Source organism: Rosa rugosa, chromosome 1, assembly GCF_958449725.1.
Source record: "Rosa rugosa chromosome 1, drRosRugo1.1, whole genome shotgun sequence".
Taxonomy (NCBI): domain Eukaryota; kingdom Viridiplantae; phylum Streptophyta; class Magnoliopsida; order Rosales; family Rosaceae; genus Rosa; species Rosa rugosa.
This window is the reverse complement of record NC_084820.1, coordinates 19,851,062-19,868,329: the sequence shown is the minus strand read 5'-3', so window position 1 is coordinate 19,868,329 and position 17,268 is coordinate 19,851,062. Positions and strand designations below refer to the sequence as shown.

At 39.5% G+C, this 17,268-nt stretch overlaps 1 protein-coding gene across 1 annotated transcript; it reads right to left on the bottom strand.

The window, feature by feature from the left end:
- Positions 1–3,010: 3,010 nt before the first annotated feature.
- LOC133722893 (probable mannitol dehydrogenase) lies at positions 3,011–5,603 on the bottom strand. Its single transcript, XM_062149752.1, has 5 exons — positions 5,424–5,603; positions 5,206–5,319; positions 3,812–4,325; positions 3,571–3,724; positions 3,011–3,421 (listed from the first exon to the last, which is right to left on the bottom strand). The coding sequence occupies exons 1-5, from the start codon at positions 5,519–5,521 to the stop codon at positions 3,216–3,218; spliced, it is 1,086 nt and encodes a 361-aa protein (XP_062005736.1). The 5' UTR covers positions 5,522–5,603; the 3' UTR covers positions 3,011–3,215.
- Between the last annotated feature and the right edge of the window lie 11,665 nt (positions 5,604–17,268).

The following is a 17,268-nucleotide window of genomic DNA, read 5'->3' as shown; positions in this document are numbered from 1 at the left end:
TGCATCTGTATGACCGGCCCTGGTACCAATGTGCTGGTGCTGGGTCGACTACGCCTGGTGCTACGTGACTGCTCGCTCTGTGCTGGGCGGGCGGTGGCCTCCAGCGTCTTCTTTAGTTCCTCAAAACGTGTCATGAGCGTAGCCACCTGTCTTTGGGCTTCAGCTTTTTCCTTGCGCTCCTCCTCACGTTCTCTGTTTGCCTTATGAAGATCCGCCAGTGCTAGCTCGTACATAGTGACGAGATCTTGGCCCGGTGGGCGGCTGCTGCTTGGATTTACTTCACCACCGGGGTTGGCCGAGGTTGTGAATAGTGCGCGGTTAACGCCTACCGCTGGGTCGAAGGGTTGGGGGATGGCGGGATGGTCTGCCTGCTCTTCAGCGTTTCCCCCGCTACCGTTAGTCATGGTGATTGTGGTGGGATGGCCTTTTGTTCAAGGGTTCCCACAGACGGCGCCAATGTTAATGTCTAAAAGTTCGGCGGTAGCTGAACCTTCGTTAACGCTGATCCGATGGGCGGATCGATACTTGCGATGTTCTCAAAGCTTCCGCTACCTGTCAAATAAAATACAAAGGGCGTCAGAGGGAGACCGCGTTGGGCGGTCTTCAACTCTCCGATGCCTAAGTTAGTCAATGTATTTATGTTGACAAAGTAACAGTAGGTAAGTATTGAATGCGTAATTAATGAGGAGAGAGGAGAGAACCTTTTATAGGTGAGGAAGAGGTTGATCTTCTCTTTGTTTTCGATGTGGGACTGATATGCTTTAGTTCCCAGTTTCAGAAGCTTCTGATGCCATCTTGGAGCTGCGCGTGGCGGCGCGTCGGCGGCGATCTGGAGGTGGTCTGACGCTGAGGCTGTAGCCCGCCTGGCGGTGTGTCCGCATGTCATTCCTTTGGTTGGAATTAGTACCTTTGGCGGTACAATGAGCGTGGCCCATTATAGCTAATTATGCTTGCAAATGTACATGTATGTACAATTATACTCCAAACTCTGCAACGACGTCGTTCCCAAATCGGAGACAGTCTCCAAGTGGTTCCTCACCACCTTCTCCATCTAAGACATCGTAGTTACTGCACCAGCGATTGGCTTCTCAATCAGACCCAGAAAAGCTCCGATGACCACAAAGCTCTCATCTTTCTGCCCAACTTCATAGCTCGACAGTTCCTCACCACCTTCTTCCTCCATGCTGCGACTACCGCATCTCCTCCACTTCCAAATCCACACCCACCAAACCAAACTACCCTATGTAGGATTGGTTGACTTGCTGGCTCCTTGATAGATCGGATTGGGGAGATCGCGGTGGTTGTCGGTAAGGTAAGGGAGATCGCGGAGGTTGGCTGGGATTGGTTCGCTAATTGCAGGCCCGGCCGGCGGGGTGGTGTGCTATTGCAGATTCGGAGGCGGTCTATTGGGGACGAGGTCGGGGCGGCGTGGCGTGGCTCGGATCAGATTGTTCCGATCTGGGTTGGCTCATTTGCCTACGATCTGGGTATGGATCCGATTTATAGGGTTGCTGCCTCCTCGAGGCGTGATGTGGCTGCCAGAAAGTTGATGGTGACGGTCCAGCTGAAGTGGTGTGGTGGTTTCGGTCAGTACGAGGGAGGGAGAGAGGGTGCTCAATTTAGTTGAGTTTTTTTTTGTTTTTTTTTTTCATCATCCTTGAAAAGACAGATTTACCATCAGAAATTTGACAGAAAACATATTAATTAACGGAGCATATAACGGCATACACCAAACTTAGGTCAAGATTTGAAATTCATGTACCATTTTGATAGTTTCGAAAGTTGATTCACGAAAGGTTAGAATGGCCGATACATCATGTACTGTTCTTGAAATTTTCCCTTATTCACTGAGTTATCAATGTATTTTTTATATAGCAATATCTTGTAACTTGCCGTCTTTTTCTTTTGCCAAGTATATTAATTAGTTTAATTACTAACTTGATATATGTATGTTTTGTTTCACACGATATCACAAATAAACAGGTACTAGCTCAACCAGTATCAAGTTCATCTGCTGAAAGGAATTGGAGTACGTATTCATACATTCACAATGTCAAGAGAAATAGGCTGAATGCTGAAAGAGTTGATAAACTGGTTTTTATTCATTCCAATATTCGTCTGCTTTCACGTTTCTCCGAAGGTTACAATAATGGAACTTATAAGAGATGGAACATTAATCCAGAATCAACGGAAGTAGATGATTCACCAATGAGATTGGAGGACTTGCGATGGAGAATGTTAGACGGAGACTATGTTGATGAGGAAGAATCATCGCGTACCAAGAATACTTCAAGCAGACCTGTTCCACCCATTCTCAATACACAACCGATTCGGCCAGGAACACATCAAACTCATATATCCAGATTTGCAAGAGCAAGAGACTCAAGCGGCACTTCGAAATAAGAACTTAGACAGGCGTGATGGCCAAGCCTCCCACTGGGTTCCAGCCATCGAAAAAAAAAAATTTACTTTTAAGCATTATTTTTCTTTGTTGGATTGAAAAACTCAATTAATTTTTAAGCAGTAGTGACAATTTATTTTTATTTTATAATTTTTCTTGAGATTTTATTTATGGTATGGTTATCTCTTTATTATTTTTTTATAATTTTATTTATCATAAGTAATTTATTTTAATTAAAATTAGCTAATATATCCTAACGTACCGCGTACCGTAAAGACCAGCGTACCGCGTACCCGTACGAAACGTTCCGCATTTCAGGTGACTTTGTTCACGTGTGTGGACCCAGACAAGACAAGCATGGGAAGCTTGGAGCAGGGAAGACGTTCCCAAACTCAACCTTCAATAGTATACAATAATATTTGTGTTATTTTACTGTTTTGCCCCTCCTTCAAGATCCACAACCCACTACAAATATATGCACATAATTTCAGCCTTAATCTATAACTCACACACCATTCAAATAGTGTGTTGGCAGTTTCTAGTATATAACTAAATCTTCTCCTGACTCGGTCCATGTGCAGAAGAGTTGCAAACAATAAAAATCAAGGATTCATTCTCAAATAAACAGATAGATATTTTATTCCTTATCAAAAAAGAGAAACATATTGTTCCATTTATTCAAAATCCAGGTCCAGCCTATTGCATATGCAAATATGCATAATTTTCACTACACACATGGTAGACAACAATATTGAGACAACAAATTAACCTTGGAAATCTCATCCCACCACTGACTCAGTTTGTAATGTAAAGTTCAGGAGCTGGCCTTCAATGTGTTTCCAATGTCAATGACAAACCGGTATCTGACATCTGCTTTGAGAAGGCGCTCCATGGCAGTGTTCAGATAATCAATTGGGATAACCTCAATGTCAGCTGTTATGTTGTGCTTGGCTGCAAAATCAATCATCTCCTGTGTCTCCTTCATACCCCCAATACAACTACCCCCTATAATCTTCCTTCCTGTAATTACCAAAAAATTAAAATGGTGTGTATTACAAAATTATTCAATTCAAATGCATTGCAAGAATGAGAAGAATGTGATACGACAACAGATTAAGCCAACTTTTTTAAAGCCATTAATTTCACAAGAATGGGATTCATTTGCTTACCCATGATCAGAGGAAAAACTGGAAGCTCAAGAGGCTTCTCTGGTGCACCAACCATCACAAGTTTTCCATGAGCCTTCAACAAACCAATCAAAGGCACGAGAGGGTGGAATGCAGAAACCGTGTCAATGATCCCATCCATTGTGCCCATGGCGGCCTACAAAAACAGCAAAACAACATTACGTCAACCTACAAGCATGACAATCCACTCAAAGTCATGAAAGCAACTAGCTCAAATAATCACCTGCATCTCATTTTGGTCACTGCTGACCAAAAATGAATCAGCATGGAGTCGTTCAACAGCTTCTGCCTTCTTCTTAGGGGAGGTACTAATAACTGTAACCTTAACCCCCAGAGCCTTAGCAAACTTCACAGCCACGTGGCCTAGACCGCCTAGACCAACCACGCCCACATGCATACCAGGTTTGTCAAGTCCAAAATGTCTCAAGGGGCTGTAAGTTGTAATGCCAGCACATAGGAGAGGAGCAGCACCATCAAGAGGGAGGTTCTCAGGAATGCGAACAATGAAATGCTCGTCAGCCACCATGATGTCAGAGTAACCTCCGTACGTCATGGTTCCATCAATGTACTTGGAACCATACGTGAGTATCATCTTGGGGCAGTAGTTTTCAAGGTGGTCGGCACAACTATCACAAGATCGACAAGATCCCACCATGCATCCAACACCTACCCTGTCTCCAACCTTGATGTTCTGCACTTTACTCCCTACCTCAGTCACTACACCAACAATCTCATGCCTGCATTTGTAATCCCAGATTTATACCAGTTCAGTTTAAAAAAGTTATAGACACCAAGAGTTGGAGCTAAATTACATAATATGGCGGTAGTGCCATCGAGATTATTACAAGCATATGAAGATTTTACCAAATTAGAATGATATACAGTCATACTAGATGCTTGAATCGAAATTTCATATCCTTGCATTTTACATCAGACATCAGTAACTATAAACCTTTTAAATCCAATGATGCAACTCCATTGAAGTAAAGCATAACCTTGAACTGACAGAACCAAATGTTTCTAAATGAAATTGTTTGTGGATCACTACTTTGCAGTCTGCAATCAAATATTAGCTCTCGAAGATGCTCATAAATAAAAGCTATGACCCTGCAGGGGGCGGTTTTCCACTATGAACCCAAATTCAAGTGGTTGCTAACATAGGTTTTCCTAACAAGGGTATCTGATTATTATGGCTAGAATCTTTATGGCCCTGATATATGTAATAACCTTTGTACGTGCCTGAAGGAATGAAGATTACACTTTTACTTTTCTAATAGAATTAAATATTATATGCTGTAAGAGACCCGGCAAGCAGCAGCAGCAGACTTTCAAACACTTGAAATAAAATAAAACTCCCCGACACCAAACATTGTTCAGGACCCATGAAATTTAACTTGTCGAGAATGAATCAAAAGGCGCACAATAATTATCAATTATTTGGTATTCCCCTGTTTGATAACAACCACCACTAGCAACACAAAATCTAGAGTTTTGGACATTTTTATCAAAATAACAATTTTTTAATCAACAGAAAAACCTCGTACTAAACCCTAATTCATGGAATTTCTTAAAAGTTTCAAGATTTAAGCATATAGATATTGATATGAACGTACATACCCAGGAACCACAGGGTAGGTAGTAGAACCCCATTCATTCTTGGCCATGTGAAGGTCAGAATGGCATATCCCACAGTACAACACTTTAAAGGCCACATCTTTCTCGCCAGTTTCCCTGCAACAAATGAAAAAAAAAAAGGTTCAATTTTTAGAGCACAAAAATTGGTTCAAAAATCAGAGATCGTAAATAGAGGGAAAAATATTAGAAAAGGGTAAAACCTTCTTGAGAAATTGAATGGGGAAAGAACACCAGATGTGTCCCTGGCAGCCCATCCAAAGGCCTTCTTGGGGTGTTCTTGGTCTGGAGATGCCACCATTTTCGTAGAGTGCCTTGTTTTTTTTTTTTTTTGAAAGGCGTAGAGTGCCTTGTTAGTGTGAGAGAGATGGTGAGGTTAGCAAGGGCAGAGAGGTCTATATATACTCGAGAACAGTGGGGGAGGGGTATACTGTTGTGGGCCGGGCTTGGCTGGGCTGACGTATGGGGTGAGCAAATGGGTAAGTCAAAACCTCAAAGAAAATTACGGAGTGACGTCTTTGCTTTGCCCACAAACTTGGGGATTATTCTAGAGAATTTTTTTTTTTTTTCCATGACACTAGAGAAATCATTTTCACATACACGTACCTCACGACGTTCTTTCATTTTTCGGGACCGATCCAGACCTATTGCTAACCAATAACTTCTTCTACGTCAATGTACATTTCGTTGCTGGCATTATTTCTTTTGATTGAATCTGAAGTTGACAAGTGGGGATTTAGGAGATATCATTAAGTATTTTATTATTGAAAAAAAAAATTACTTATAAATATCAATAGCTAAAATCTGCTGGATTTGCTGGTTCACTTGCACCACCGGTACATATATAGAAGAATTTTTGAGGAATTTAGAGATTGAAAGCGGAAGACCAATTTATCACATGACTTAGAACCAAAAAAAATTGAAAATGTGTTCTAAATTTTTTGTTCTTTTTACAAGTATGGGTATTTAATGCACTATTTCTAATATTTTTATTTTTATTAATTTTAAGAGTTTTATCTAAAATTGATATATCTTGTATGTTGTTAAAGGAAAAGCACATTATGTGCCTTCGTCAAAGAAATTGACAAAGAGGGAATCAAAGAATTGCAATCACATCACAATCAGCATTTACTATCATTATTGTAATTTATGTTAATCGATGTTTCCATTGTAATTCTATCTCTATATAAAGGGACTATGAAATGAAATAAGTAGACCAATTCTAATTCCAATTTTACTTTTACACGTTATCAGCACGCTCAGAGCCAATAGCCACAAAAAAAAAAATCATAGCTTCGAAAAAAAAAAAACAGAGAGAAAATCATAAAGAAGAAGAGCAAAAGGAGGAAGACGCGAAAGAAAAAAAAAAGGAGAAGAGAAAAAAAAAAAAGAGGTGTTACCCGGCCCAAAGAAAAGGATCCGGTCCAACAAAAAAAAAACGTGACCAGGGCCAAAGTAAAGACCCGGCCCAAAAAGGCAAAAAGCAGGCCTCTGCGGCCCAGAAAAAAAAAAAAAAAAAAAAAAAAAAAAAAAGAAGAAACAGACCTTGCGGCCCAGAAAAGAAAAAAAAAGAAAAAAGCAGGCCAAGAAAAAGACAAAAAAAACAAGGCCCCGTGACACATTGCTGAAAAGAGAGAAGAAGCGGCCCAGTTTTTAGAAACATCGCTACGCATGCCTGCATCAACACGCGCGTGCGCTAGGATCGTTTTGTTTTCCTCAAAACCAAGTATGTTCTCTTTTATTTATTTAATTTCATACTCCGGTATATTTAATTATTTATAATTATAACTTTTGAGCATGTTTAGTTAGGTAATATTGATTTTTTTTTTAAGCATGCCTTATTATTTATGTTTTATATGATTATCTTTAAGCATGATTATATATATTTTGTTATATATTATTTATAAATTTTGAGCATGTTTTGTGATTTTTATTTACGTTTATATAATTATTCCTAAGCGTGCTTTTATTATGCTATTGTTTATATTTTTACGCATGATATATTATGTGCAGCATATATTTTGTTTTTTTTGTGAAATTTGAGCATGCCATGTAATTTATTTTTATATATGCTATGTTTAAATGTGCTATGGTTATTCCTTATTTAGCATGCTACATATAAACTACATCTTGCCATGATAATGAAAATTCATGCGCATTATAAACACATAATTACCGTGATAAAGTATTTTTCACATAGCATCGGAAAAAAATGTGACCATTACGAATTTTGGTCTTGAAATCTAATTCATATTTTTGGAAAATAATTCACGTGGATGTCTTTATGACTGCGTAATTTATATCTTCCCTCTTGTTTATGTACGTAGATGGCTGATCCAACTCGACCTGAATTTGACATCTTGGACTCAGAATGACTTGAGTACCATCATTAGGTTTCTGATGTTGAAACTGCATTTGTGGCAAAAGACTACACTGCCACCATTACCGCCCCAAAGATAATGAACCATCTAATAAGGTGCAAGAAAATGTCTTAATGTTTCTGAGACGACATATTGATCCTAGCCTACACTGGGAGTACCTTCAGTTGAAGACACCCAAAGAACTGTGGGATGCCCTTAAGGGAGGTTTTCGGAACATTCATGATACTTTGCTCCCAGAACTGACCGTTCAGTGGAATGAAATCCGCTTGCTTGACTACAAAAGGGTCAATGACTTCAACAAGAACATGTTGCGCCTAAAGGCACGTCTCAATTTCTGTGGAAAGGAAGTCATAGAAGATGATATGATCCAGAAGACTCTTTCCACTTTTCCTACTTCAGCACTTGTACTAGTGAACCAATATAGGCTGGAATATGACAACAAAAGAATCGCAACATTCAATAAGCTGATCAGCCTACTGTAAGTGGCTGAGAGGCATAATGAGGTTCTCTTGAACAACAATGTCAAGCCCACTGGGACAAAGAAAATTCTGACACGCTTAGAGCAAGCGCATAATTTAACCCTGAAAATATCGTTAGTAGTATAAGCAAATAGGGATCGTTCTATTCCGGGGATTGAGGGTACACCTGTCATTGTCAAACAATTAAACAATTAAAATTAAAACAAAGTACAATATTCACAAAGATATCTATAAGTATAAACATTATTTACGAAAAAGGGGATTTTGTTTTTGGTTTTTTCGAAAATTAAACTAAGTAAAGAAAACAAATAAAACACATAAACATAAAAACACGAATGGAATGAGAGAACAAAGATCAAAACCGAAACTATGATTAAAATCGATTCAAACCCTAATATTGTTCATCTAAGTCATGAGAAAGGAGTTGATCATGTGAAACATTCGAAAGCAAATGAATTCCCATTTTTTTACTTTTCAATGCTAATTAACCTAAGTGAAAGCACCTAGATTAATCCTATCAAACATGCAATCACACCCTAGAAAGCTAGTCAATCATGTCATGTTTAACGCATTACACATAGAGAAAGGCTATCAACTCAAGTGTACAACTTAGTATGGAAAAGTCCACCTAATTGCAATTCTCTTTAATTAAATTCGATCTTTGTCCAAAACCTTTACTACTTTGATTCAAGTTTACACAAAACAAAAAGTTGATTTCATGTTCTTAAACCTAGTACCATTCATATCGAAACCCTAAGTGTTTGCAACCACATAAGATTAAAATACAAAAGTTATCTATAAAGCAAATTTAATTAAACAAACTCACATAAGCAACTCTCGAATTACAATAATAGAATCTGAAAATTCTCAATTAATCATAAAAATTCCAGAAATAATAACTTTGTTCAATCATGAATGTCAACTAAAGCAAACCAACGAAATTCAAACAAAGGTTACAAAGTAGAGGTCGAATTACACCGTGGATGGAAGATGAGGATGGATGATTTTCGTTGTGATCCTTGAAGCTTGAAAGCAAGTCTTCAATGGTGGATGGTGGAGGAATAGTCACGGCTCCTTCTTCTCCCTTCGGCCTTGCTTGAACTCCGTGGCTTGCTTTAGAGGATGGAGAGAAAATGAGAGAAGCTCACGGCAACAATATAATTTTTCTGAATTTTTCTAAGGGATGTGGAACCCCCTTCAACGTCAAAGAGGTGGGTATATATAGGAGCACGGCTAGGGTTCACAAAGCAATCATAAATTTCCACATAGCTTCCACCAATGAGAATTCGCCAAGTAAGCTTTGTGATGTAGTCCAACCAATCATAGAATGCCAAGTAATCCGTGTGATGTGTTCCAACCAATCAAAATTCTCTAAAATACCTCCCTAATATTTAATTGCCGAATTTCCTTGGAATTATTCTGATTTTCTTCATGAATTTCGGCTAATATTCCTTTAGGGAATTTAGGGATGCACCTAGACACGTTTTCAGCTTTTCTTGGTCTCCACACTTTTGCTCTTTCCTTTTATTTCTCCCTTGAATCTCTCTTGGCGTCATCTCCTTGATTATTTCTGATTTTCACGTTGGCAATCACACCAAATTATTCCTCCAACAATATTTCCTTCCCATAAAAGTCTCCCAAGAAAATCTCTCCTTGAAATCCTCAATCAATCATCTTTAATTCCCATGTTGTCACCTTGTTTTTCTCCTTAAGTATTACACGGCAAATTTAATCCCCAAGGAAAATATATTTTCCTTTTTAAAAACTCTTCCTTGATTTCCTCTTGCTTTGGACGGCAAAACTCTTAAGTCTCCACATTTTTCTCTTGACGTCACAAAACCCTAGTTTACATGGGCTTTATCCACTTTTGCCGAAAGTCCATCTTGCTTGATAATTCTTGGGCCTTCTTGCGTCCTCTTCAAGCCTTGATGTCTCCAACGTCATGTCCATCATAATTTCGATCACACATCTCAATGGGCTTCAGAGTTTTGCTTCACACAGTTTCCTCTTTCGAACAGGATTTCCTGGTTGGACCAGGAAAGCTTCATTTCTTCATTTCTGCTCAATTGTGTGGTCCTTTGCATCTCATTTTTGCTCCCCTTGGTGTTCGCAAGCTCCTCTTTCCATTTGTGAGTTCATTTCCACTTTTTAGCTCCGAGGTCCTGAAAATAGAAACTATCAATAAAAATAGAAACTTTCCTAAAATGAAAAAATGGCAACTTTCCTAAATTGAAAATGGGAAACTTTCTAAAAATGAAAAATAGAAACTACCGAAAATGGAAACTTACTAAAAATGATAAATAGAAACTACAAAAATGGAAACTTTCTACAAATAGGAACTTTCCCAATCAAAGAATGGAAACTTTCCTAAACAGGGTTTTAATAAGGAAATAACGCAAGAATTGTAGGGAAAAGCAAGTAAAACGTCATATTAAAATGCTCCTATCAAATTCCCGAGGCTAATTATGGAAAAATGAAAGGTGGAAAGAACCCCAATGTAAAGGGGTTTGGACGTGCTGATCCCTACCCACGTGGCAACAATGCACCATGTGGAAAGGGATGTGGGGATCGTGGAAACAATGTGCAAAAGGCACCTAAGAATCCTTCTGTCAAAAAGGAAAGAGTTGACAATGAACCATGCTATAGGTGTGGAGTCATTGGGCATTGGTACAAGAACTGCCAAGCAAGCAACAGAGTAGCAGCCAATTACAAGAGGTATAGGGAGTCTAAAGAACAAGAGGCTCACTATATGGAAGAAGGAGGCCATGACCTAGACGTCAACCTCACAATTGCAAACTTCAATGGCAACGAGGAACTTGCTCAGTCAATGGATGCTCTCAATCTTGACTGATATGCTTTATTTATTTTATTTTCCAAAAAAAGATGTGAAGGCATAATGCCTCATTTTTAATTAGATTATTGCTTGGTTTTAAAGTTTATTTCAATAATGGTTTGATGAATTAGATTTCTGAACAAGACCTTGATTTGATTATCGTTGGCTTATTAATAAATTTCGAATTTTATTCTGAAACACTTAATTTATTCAAATTTATTTATTACTATTTACATGGTTTGAAATAGCACTATAAAGATGTAAAGCAATACATCTAGAGAAAAAATTATTATAATGAAAAGATTATCATTCTACTAAAATAGAAATACTCTAAAGAATATGAGATATATTTAAAGTCAAAGACGCTCTGTATGCACCAAGAGCTAATTGAACCTTGTCAAGTTTCAAAGATATTCGTGCCAATGGTTATCATGTAGAAACACACTGTGAGAATAGAACCGAATACCTTTACATTACCTCTAATGAATGTGGAAGGAAACGCATTTTTGAGAAACTAATGAGTCAATTTAGTGGACTGTACCTCACTACGATTCGGATCATTGAATCCTATGCTGTCATCAACAATGAAATGTGGGACACTGACTCATGCAGGCTTTGGCATGACCGCCTAGGGCACCCCGGTCATGACATGATGATCCGTATTTTAAAGAACTCACACGGACATCCCTTCTTTAGAGTGAAAAATAAAATGGGAGAAAAATCCGCCACACTGCAAGGTGTCGATCCTAGTACTGCTTAAATGCGACCATTGCCTTCTGAAGTACCAGAAGCACTACCTCCCTCCCATTATGCCTCATTGACTATTTCAAAGGCACATCACTCGTTTTGCAAAGCCTGCTCTTTAGCAAAAACAGGATCGAGATCTTCCTAAGCTAAAGATACAAAACAAAACATTCCATTCTTACAAAGGATACAAGGAGATATCTGTGGACCTATCCATCCAGAATGCGGACCATTCAAGTACTTTATGGTTCTGGTGGATGCTTCGACACGCTGGTCACATGTCGCATTATTGTCTACAAGAAATGCTACATTTGCAAATCTCCTAGCACAGATTATACGTTCAAGGGCTCACCACCCTGATCACCCTATCAAGTCTATAAGGCTTGATAATGCTGGAGATTTTACATCAAAAGCATTTGATGAATATTGCATGTCTATTAAGATCGATGTAGAGCATCCTGTACCCCATGTGCATACACAAAATGGTCTCGCAGAAGCCACCATCAAAAGGCTAAAGATGGTGGCTAGGGCACTGGTTATGCGCACCAACCTACCTATATCTGCCTGGGGTTATGCAATATTGCATGTAGTTTTACTTATTCATTTCAGACCCACTGCTAGCCAACCATTTTCTGCGTACCAGTTGGTAACTGGATATGAGCCTGAAATTTCACTTACGCATATTTGGTTGGGCAGTATATGTGCCTATTGCGCCCCCACAGCGCACCAAAATGGGTCCCCAGAGACGATTAAGTATTTATGTTGGATACGAATCCCCAACAATTATCCGTTACTTGGAACCCTTGACAGGCGATCTCTTTACCGCTAGATTTGTGGATTGTCACTTTGATGAGACAATCTTCCCGTCGTTAGGGGGAGATAGGAAAAAGGATTTTCCAAGGGAACGACAGGAATTGTCGTGGTTTGTCCCCACTCTGTCTCATTTTGATCCCCGCACTTCACAAAGTGAAAGTGAAGTGAAAATCGATCTTCAGAACGTAGCAGATTCGATGCCTGATGCGTTTACTGATATCGCAAAAGTGACGAGATCACATATACCAGCTGCAAATGTGCCTGCAAGGTTAGAAGTCCCCAACAAGAGGCACGGTGCCGCAGACAGAGGCGCTGCAACCACACTTAGTGGAGGTGTGGTTGAGGCCGTGGCTCCCCAAAGGAAGAGGGGGAGGCCACTTGGTTCGATTGACACTCACCCAAGGAAGAAGAGAATGAAGAAGAGGGGAAGTAAGGCATAAACCGATCCATTAATCATCAATGTAGAGAATCCCTCTCATGAGATTGTCTCTTATTATATTTATGTCCATGAATCAATACTAGAGGACGCTCCGATGTTTGAAATGATTCCAGAGAACAAAGAAATCTCAATGGATTATGAGAGTGCATATGAGTTGATGGAAAGATCTTCCATACACATTGATGATGTATTTGCATACATTGTTACTCAAGAAATCATAGAGCACGATGATATCGAACCACGCTCTGTTGCAGAATGTCAACAAAGAGCAGATTGGCCTAAATGGAAAGAAGCAATTCAAGCAAAACTAGATTCTCTGGCAAAGAGACAGGTATTTGGTCCGGTAGTGGTAACCCTACCAAGTGTAAATGTAACGCCCCAAATCGCACCTCACCAGCTTGAGTACGTTACAGTGCCGCGAGTCTCTAAAACATAAACCGAAAATTCGATTTACATTCTAGAAATTCGCTAGGCATTTGTTCGAAATAAATTTTGACAAAAATTAGCAACGGAAGCTTTTAAATTCTTTTGAGGTGAAAACCTTTCTAAAACTTTAAATTCAAATGTTCGTCCAGGACTTAACTTTGCAAACAATCGAGGAATAAAGGACTTAGCATCTAACAAACAAATTGTGACAAGTTCTGAAAATACAATTTTAAGGAACAGCAATAAGATTGGAACTCAGAACCTGACTTCTATTGAAATCTGCACACCCAGCTCCGTCCGCTCCAATCCCGTTCCCAGTGCACAGTACCTGCAACCACACTGTTGTAGGGGTGATCTTTTGTCCTCGCTACTCAATAGGGGCTTCACCCGACTAGGTTTGAAAACCGACACATAAGATAATAATTTGGGATCCGAGTATGAAAAAGTTAAACCATTTCTTTAAAGAACGACAAACTTTAAATATCTTTTGGAGTCAAAATCCAATGCACGAAACTCAAAGAAATGCATAATACCTAATGGCCAGTCCCATGGACCAACTACACGGCCTTACCTCAAATAAAATCATCACCAGGTAAGCGTAGTGAGAGTGTCCACTTACGCCATATCACCTAGAAATAGTGCCACACCTTAGAGGATGTCAGACACCATTCCGTCCATACGGCCCCTCCGGAGGTTTAGGGGATCGAAGCCCAAGGAATCGCTATGTTCCACTCATTCTCAAGCCATCAATAACCAAACCATGCAACTTAAATATGCATAAGCATTTAATTCAAAACAGAAAACAATTAATCGAATGAGTCCCGAGTCCCCTACTTGGATTTCGATGCTTTAACCTTTTACGTTGTCCGAGATTCACGAACCTTCCGTTCCTCGGGTAACTGGAAATCCTAGATTCCGACATAATTAACGTTAATAATCCGTCGAACAAATATTTAAAGCCAACCCTTCCTGGTTTGACCAGGATTGACCAAGGTTTGACCGCATTGACTAACGTTGACCAATCGCTAACAATAATTCTTTTGACCAATTTCACAATTAGTTCCGATTACCGGGCACTACTCATGGTTGGATTATCATTCAACACTTACGCCTTTACTTCCATTCCAAATTCAATCAACGAATCATTCAAAATTTACTTAACAATTTTTCTCACATAGTAATCCCGTAGATTTACTATGGACACCCAACATGACCTAACCATTTCCAAATTTTCAAAATCAAACAGTATCGGTATAAGTACAAACAGATGAGAATATATGTATCTTACTAATCATGATTTCACAGCAATTACATTCATGCTTTTCAAGAATTCCCACGATTAACTTGTTCATATTCAAATACCAAATTCACCAAGAAACAACATATACCAACAACGTACGTCCCATTCAACACAAATCAACCAATTCAAACCAAAACATAAGCATCTACTCTGTGCACCCAAGCTACATCGAATAGCCACACAACATAATCTCACGAATTCAACCAAACCTAACCGGCAACAGTAACCATAATTCCAAGGCCGAAACATCACCAGAGCAACCTTTTAATTCAATGTTTGGAATTATACCCTTGAAAGTCTACGTTGATCAAGCTCGGGTACACCGAACTTCTTGCCGGAACTGGAATGTTGATGAGTTGAGGATTTTGACGCCAATAACCCAACAAGCCTCTTCATTTCTGGTCCACAAGTGCAGCCAAGATGAAAACCAAGCCCAACATGGCCGGAAAAGTGGCCGGTGTCGAAGAACACGGCAGACTCGAAACCAAACCCAGAAACGAAATCGTTAACACGCGATCAAATTCAAAATCTAATTATACTGGGGTGTAGAGCTTGACGAGGAGAGGAAGTTTCATACCACAGACGGCCCAAATGGTGGCCGGAGTCGTCGAGAACTGCAGAACTCACCGGAGAAGTCTTGGAGATTCCAGGCGTCGAGTCTCCTTCTCTGTTCAGTGCATGGATGATCCAAGGATGCAGGGAGGTAGGCAACGCAGAGATGAAGACGTGGGTGCCCGCGCGCCGTCGTGGGGTGGCTGGAAGTGGAAGTTTTGATCGGGTCCTACTATCGGGTCGTCGATCCGGGTCGAGAGCTCTGGAATCCTCCGAAGCCATAACTTCATGGCTTCTCTTGCTACCTTTATGAAGCCATGGTGTAGAGATGGTGGCCTAGATACCGGAAATGTGTGTGCCTCCTCCTTGTGCAAGCTTACATGTGAAGAATGGGGGATGAAGAAGAGAAGAAGAGGTGAGAAGAGAGAGAAGTCCCAAATTCGGCCAAAAGGCCTAAGGTGTAGAAAGATGGGTCTTCCCCTTGTGAAATGTGTGTGCAAAGGTGCTTAAATACCCCCTTGGGTTCAAGGGTCAAGATTATACTTGTACCCTAGATCCAAGGGCTCAAAAACAAGTAGAAAAAGGGTAAAATGAAAAGACTAAAACAACCTAATAAAAATGTAGAGAATTAGGAGATTAGAAAACATTTTGGAAAATAAAAAGAAAACCGGAGGGTAAAAATGTAAGTGAGTTTGTGCCTAGTGTGAACACAAATAAATATCTCCATCCACATGTGTGATGTGTGTGAGGTGTGTGATCCACTAATTATTATTGTCATTACATCAATTTTGAATTTGAAATTTGAATACAAAGATGTAATACAAATGGGCTTGGGTCTTCACTCTTGTGCTTCTTTGGTCTTGGGCCTTGGACTTCATGCTATCGGGCCAAGTTGACTTGATTGACCCGAGGGTCAACCATTTGACTTTTTGTCCTTTAGTCGGAAGTTTTCTTTTTGCTCAAATTCGCTACTTCTTTCGTCTTTTTCCTCTATTGACCATAATTTCCTACAAATGAAGAAAACAAAGTAATACTACGAAATAATGCTTGAGTATTCGTTAATTTCAAGGTAATTAGGGCTAGAAACACACGTAAATTGCGTGTAAATCATGGTGGTTAATTAACGGCCCAGATCGCATCAGGACAAATTCTATTTATTTAAAATGAATTTCCATAATTTCCAAACTTTGGAAATTCATTATAAACATTTCGGGTGTCCGAAAAATTCCTCAAAAATTCCCACGAACTCATCGTGTCGTGTACTTTATTATCCAACTCTTAGATCGAGGATTTCACTTTGTAAAAATTTCTGAAAATTTCCTCGAGCACTTAGATGATTATCAAGATCATTAAACAATTCCTCGCACGATCAACTAAGCTCGATATATTTTTCCGGGTCTCACAGTAAAGCCTGTAGGACATAAATGAGTATTTTTTAGAAAGCGTAATGAAAAGAATGAAGTCCTGAAGTACAAGGCTCGCCTTGTGGCGCAAGGTTTCTCACAACGCCTTGGAATTGACTACAAGGAGACATACTCTCCCGTAATGGACGTTATAACGTTCCCCTACTTAGTTAGCTTGGTAGTTTCCGAAGAACTGGAAATGCAGCTCATGGATGTGGTTACTGCATATCTCTGTGGGGATCTTGATTCAGAGATATATATGAAAGTGCCTGATGGACTTACATTACCCAAGTCAAGTGACTCTAAACCACGGAGTGTGTTTGCAATTAGGTTGAAACGCTCACTTTACGGATTGAAACAATCCGGGCGGATGTGTTATACTCGTCTAAGTGACTACTTGATTGGGAAGGGATATAAGAACGATGAATTATGCCCTTGCGTATTCATAAAGAAAACAAGTTTCGGATTTGCAATTGTAGCTGTATATGTCGATGATATGAACATAATGGTACTCTTGATGAAATAAGAGAAACCGTGAGCTACTTGAAATCCGAATTTGAGATGAAGGATCTTGGGAAAACTCGATTCTGTCTAGGCCTTGAACTAGAACACCGAGTTTGTGGAATACTAACCCACCAGTCTGCTTATGTCCAAAAGTCAGGCGATTTAACATGGACA

Excerpts from the sequence above, each read along its gene's own strand:
- LOC133722893 (XM_062149752.1), bottom strand. The coding sequence starts at position 5,521 with ATGGTGGCATCTCCAGACCAAGAACACCCCAAGAAGGCCTTTGGATGG. Across the intron at positions 5,320-5,423 it reads CCATTCAATTTCTCAAGAAG|GGAAACTGGCGAGAAAGATG; the intron begins GTTTTACCCTTT and ends CATTTGTTGCAG. Across the intron at positions 3,422-3,570 it reads AGTTTTTCCTCTGATCATGG|GAAGGAAGATTATAGGGGGT; the intron begins GTAAGCAAATGA and ends TGGTAATTACAG.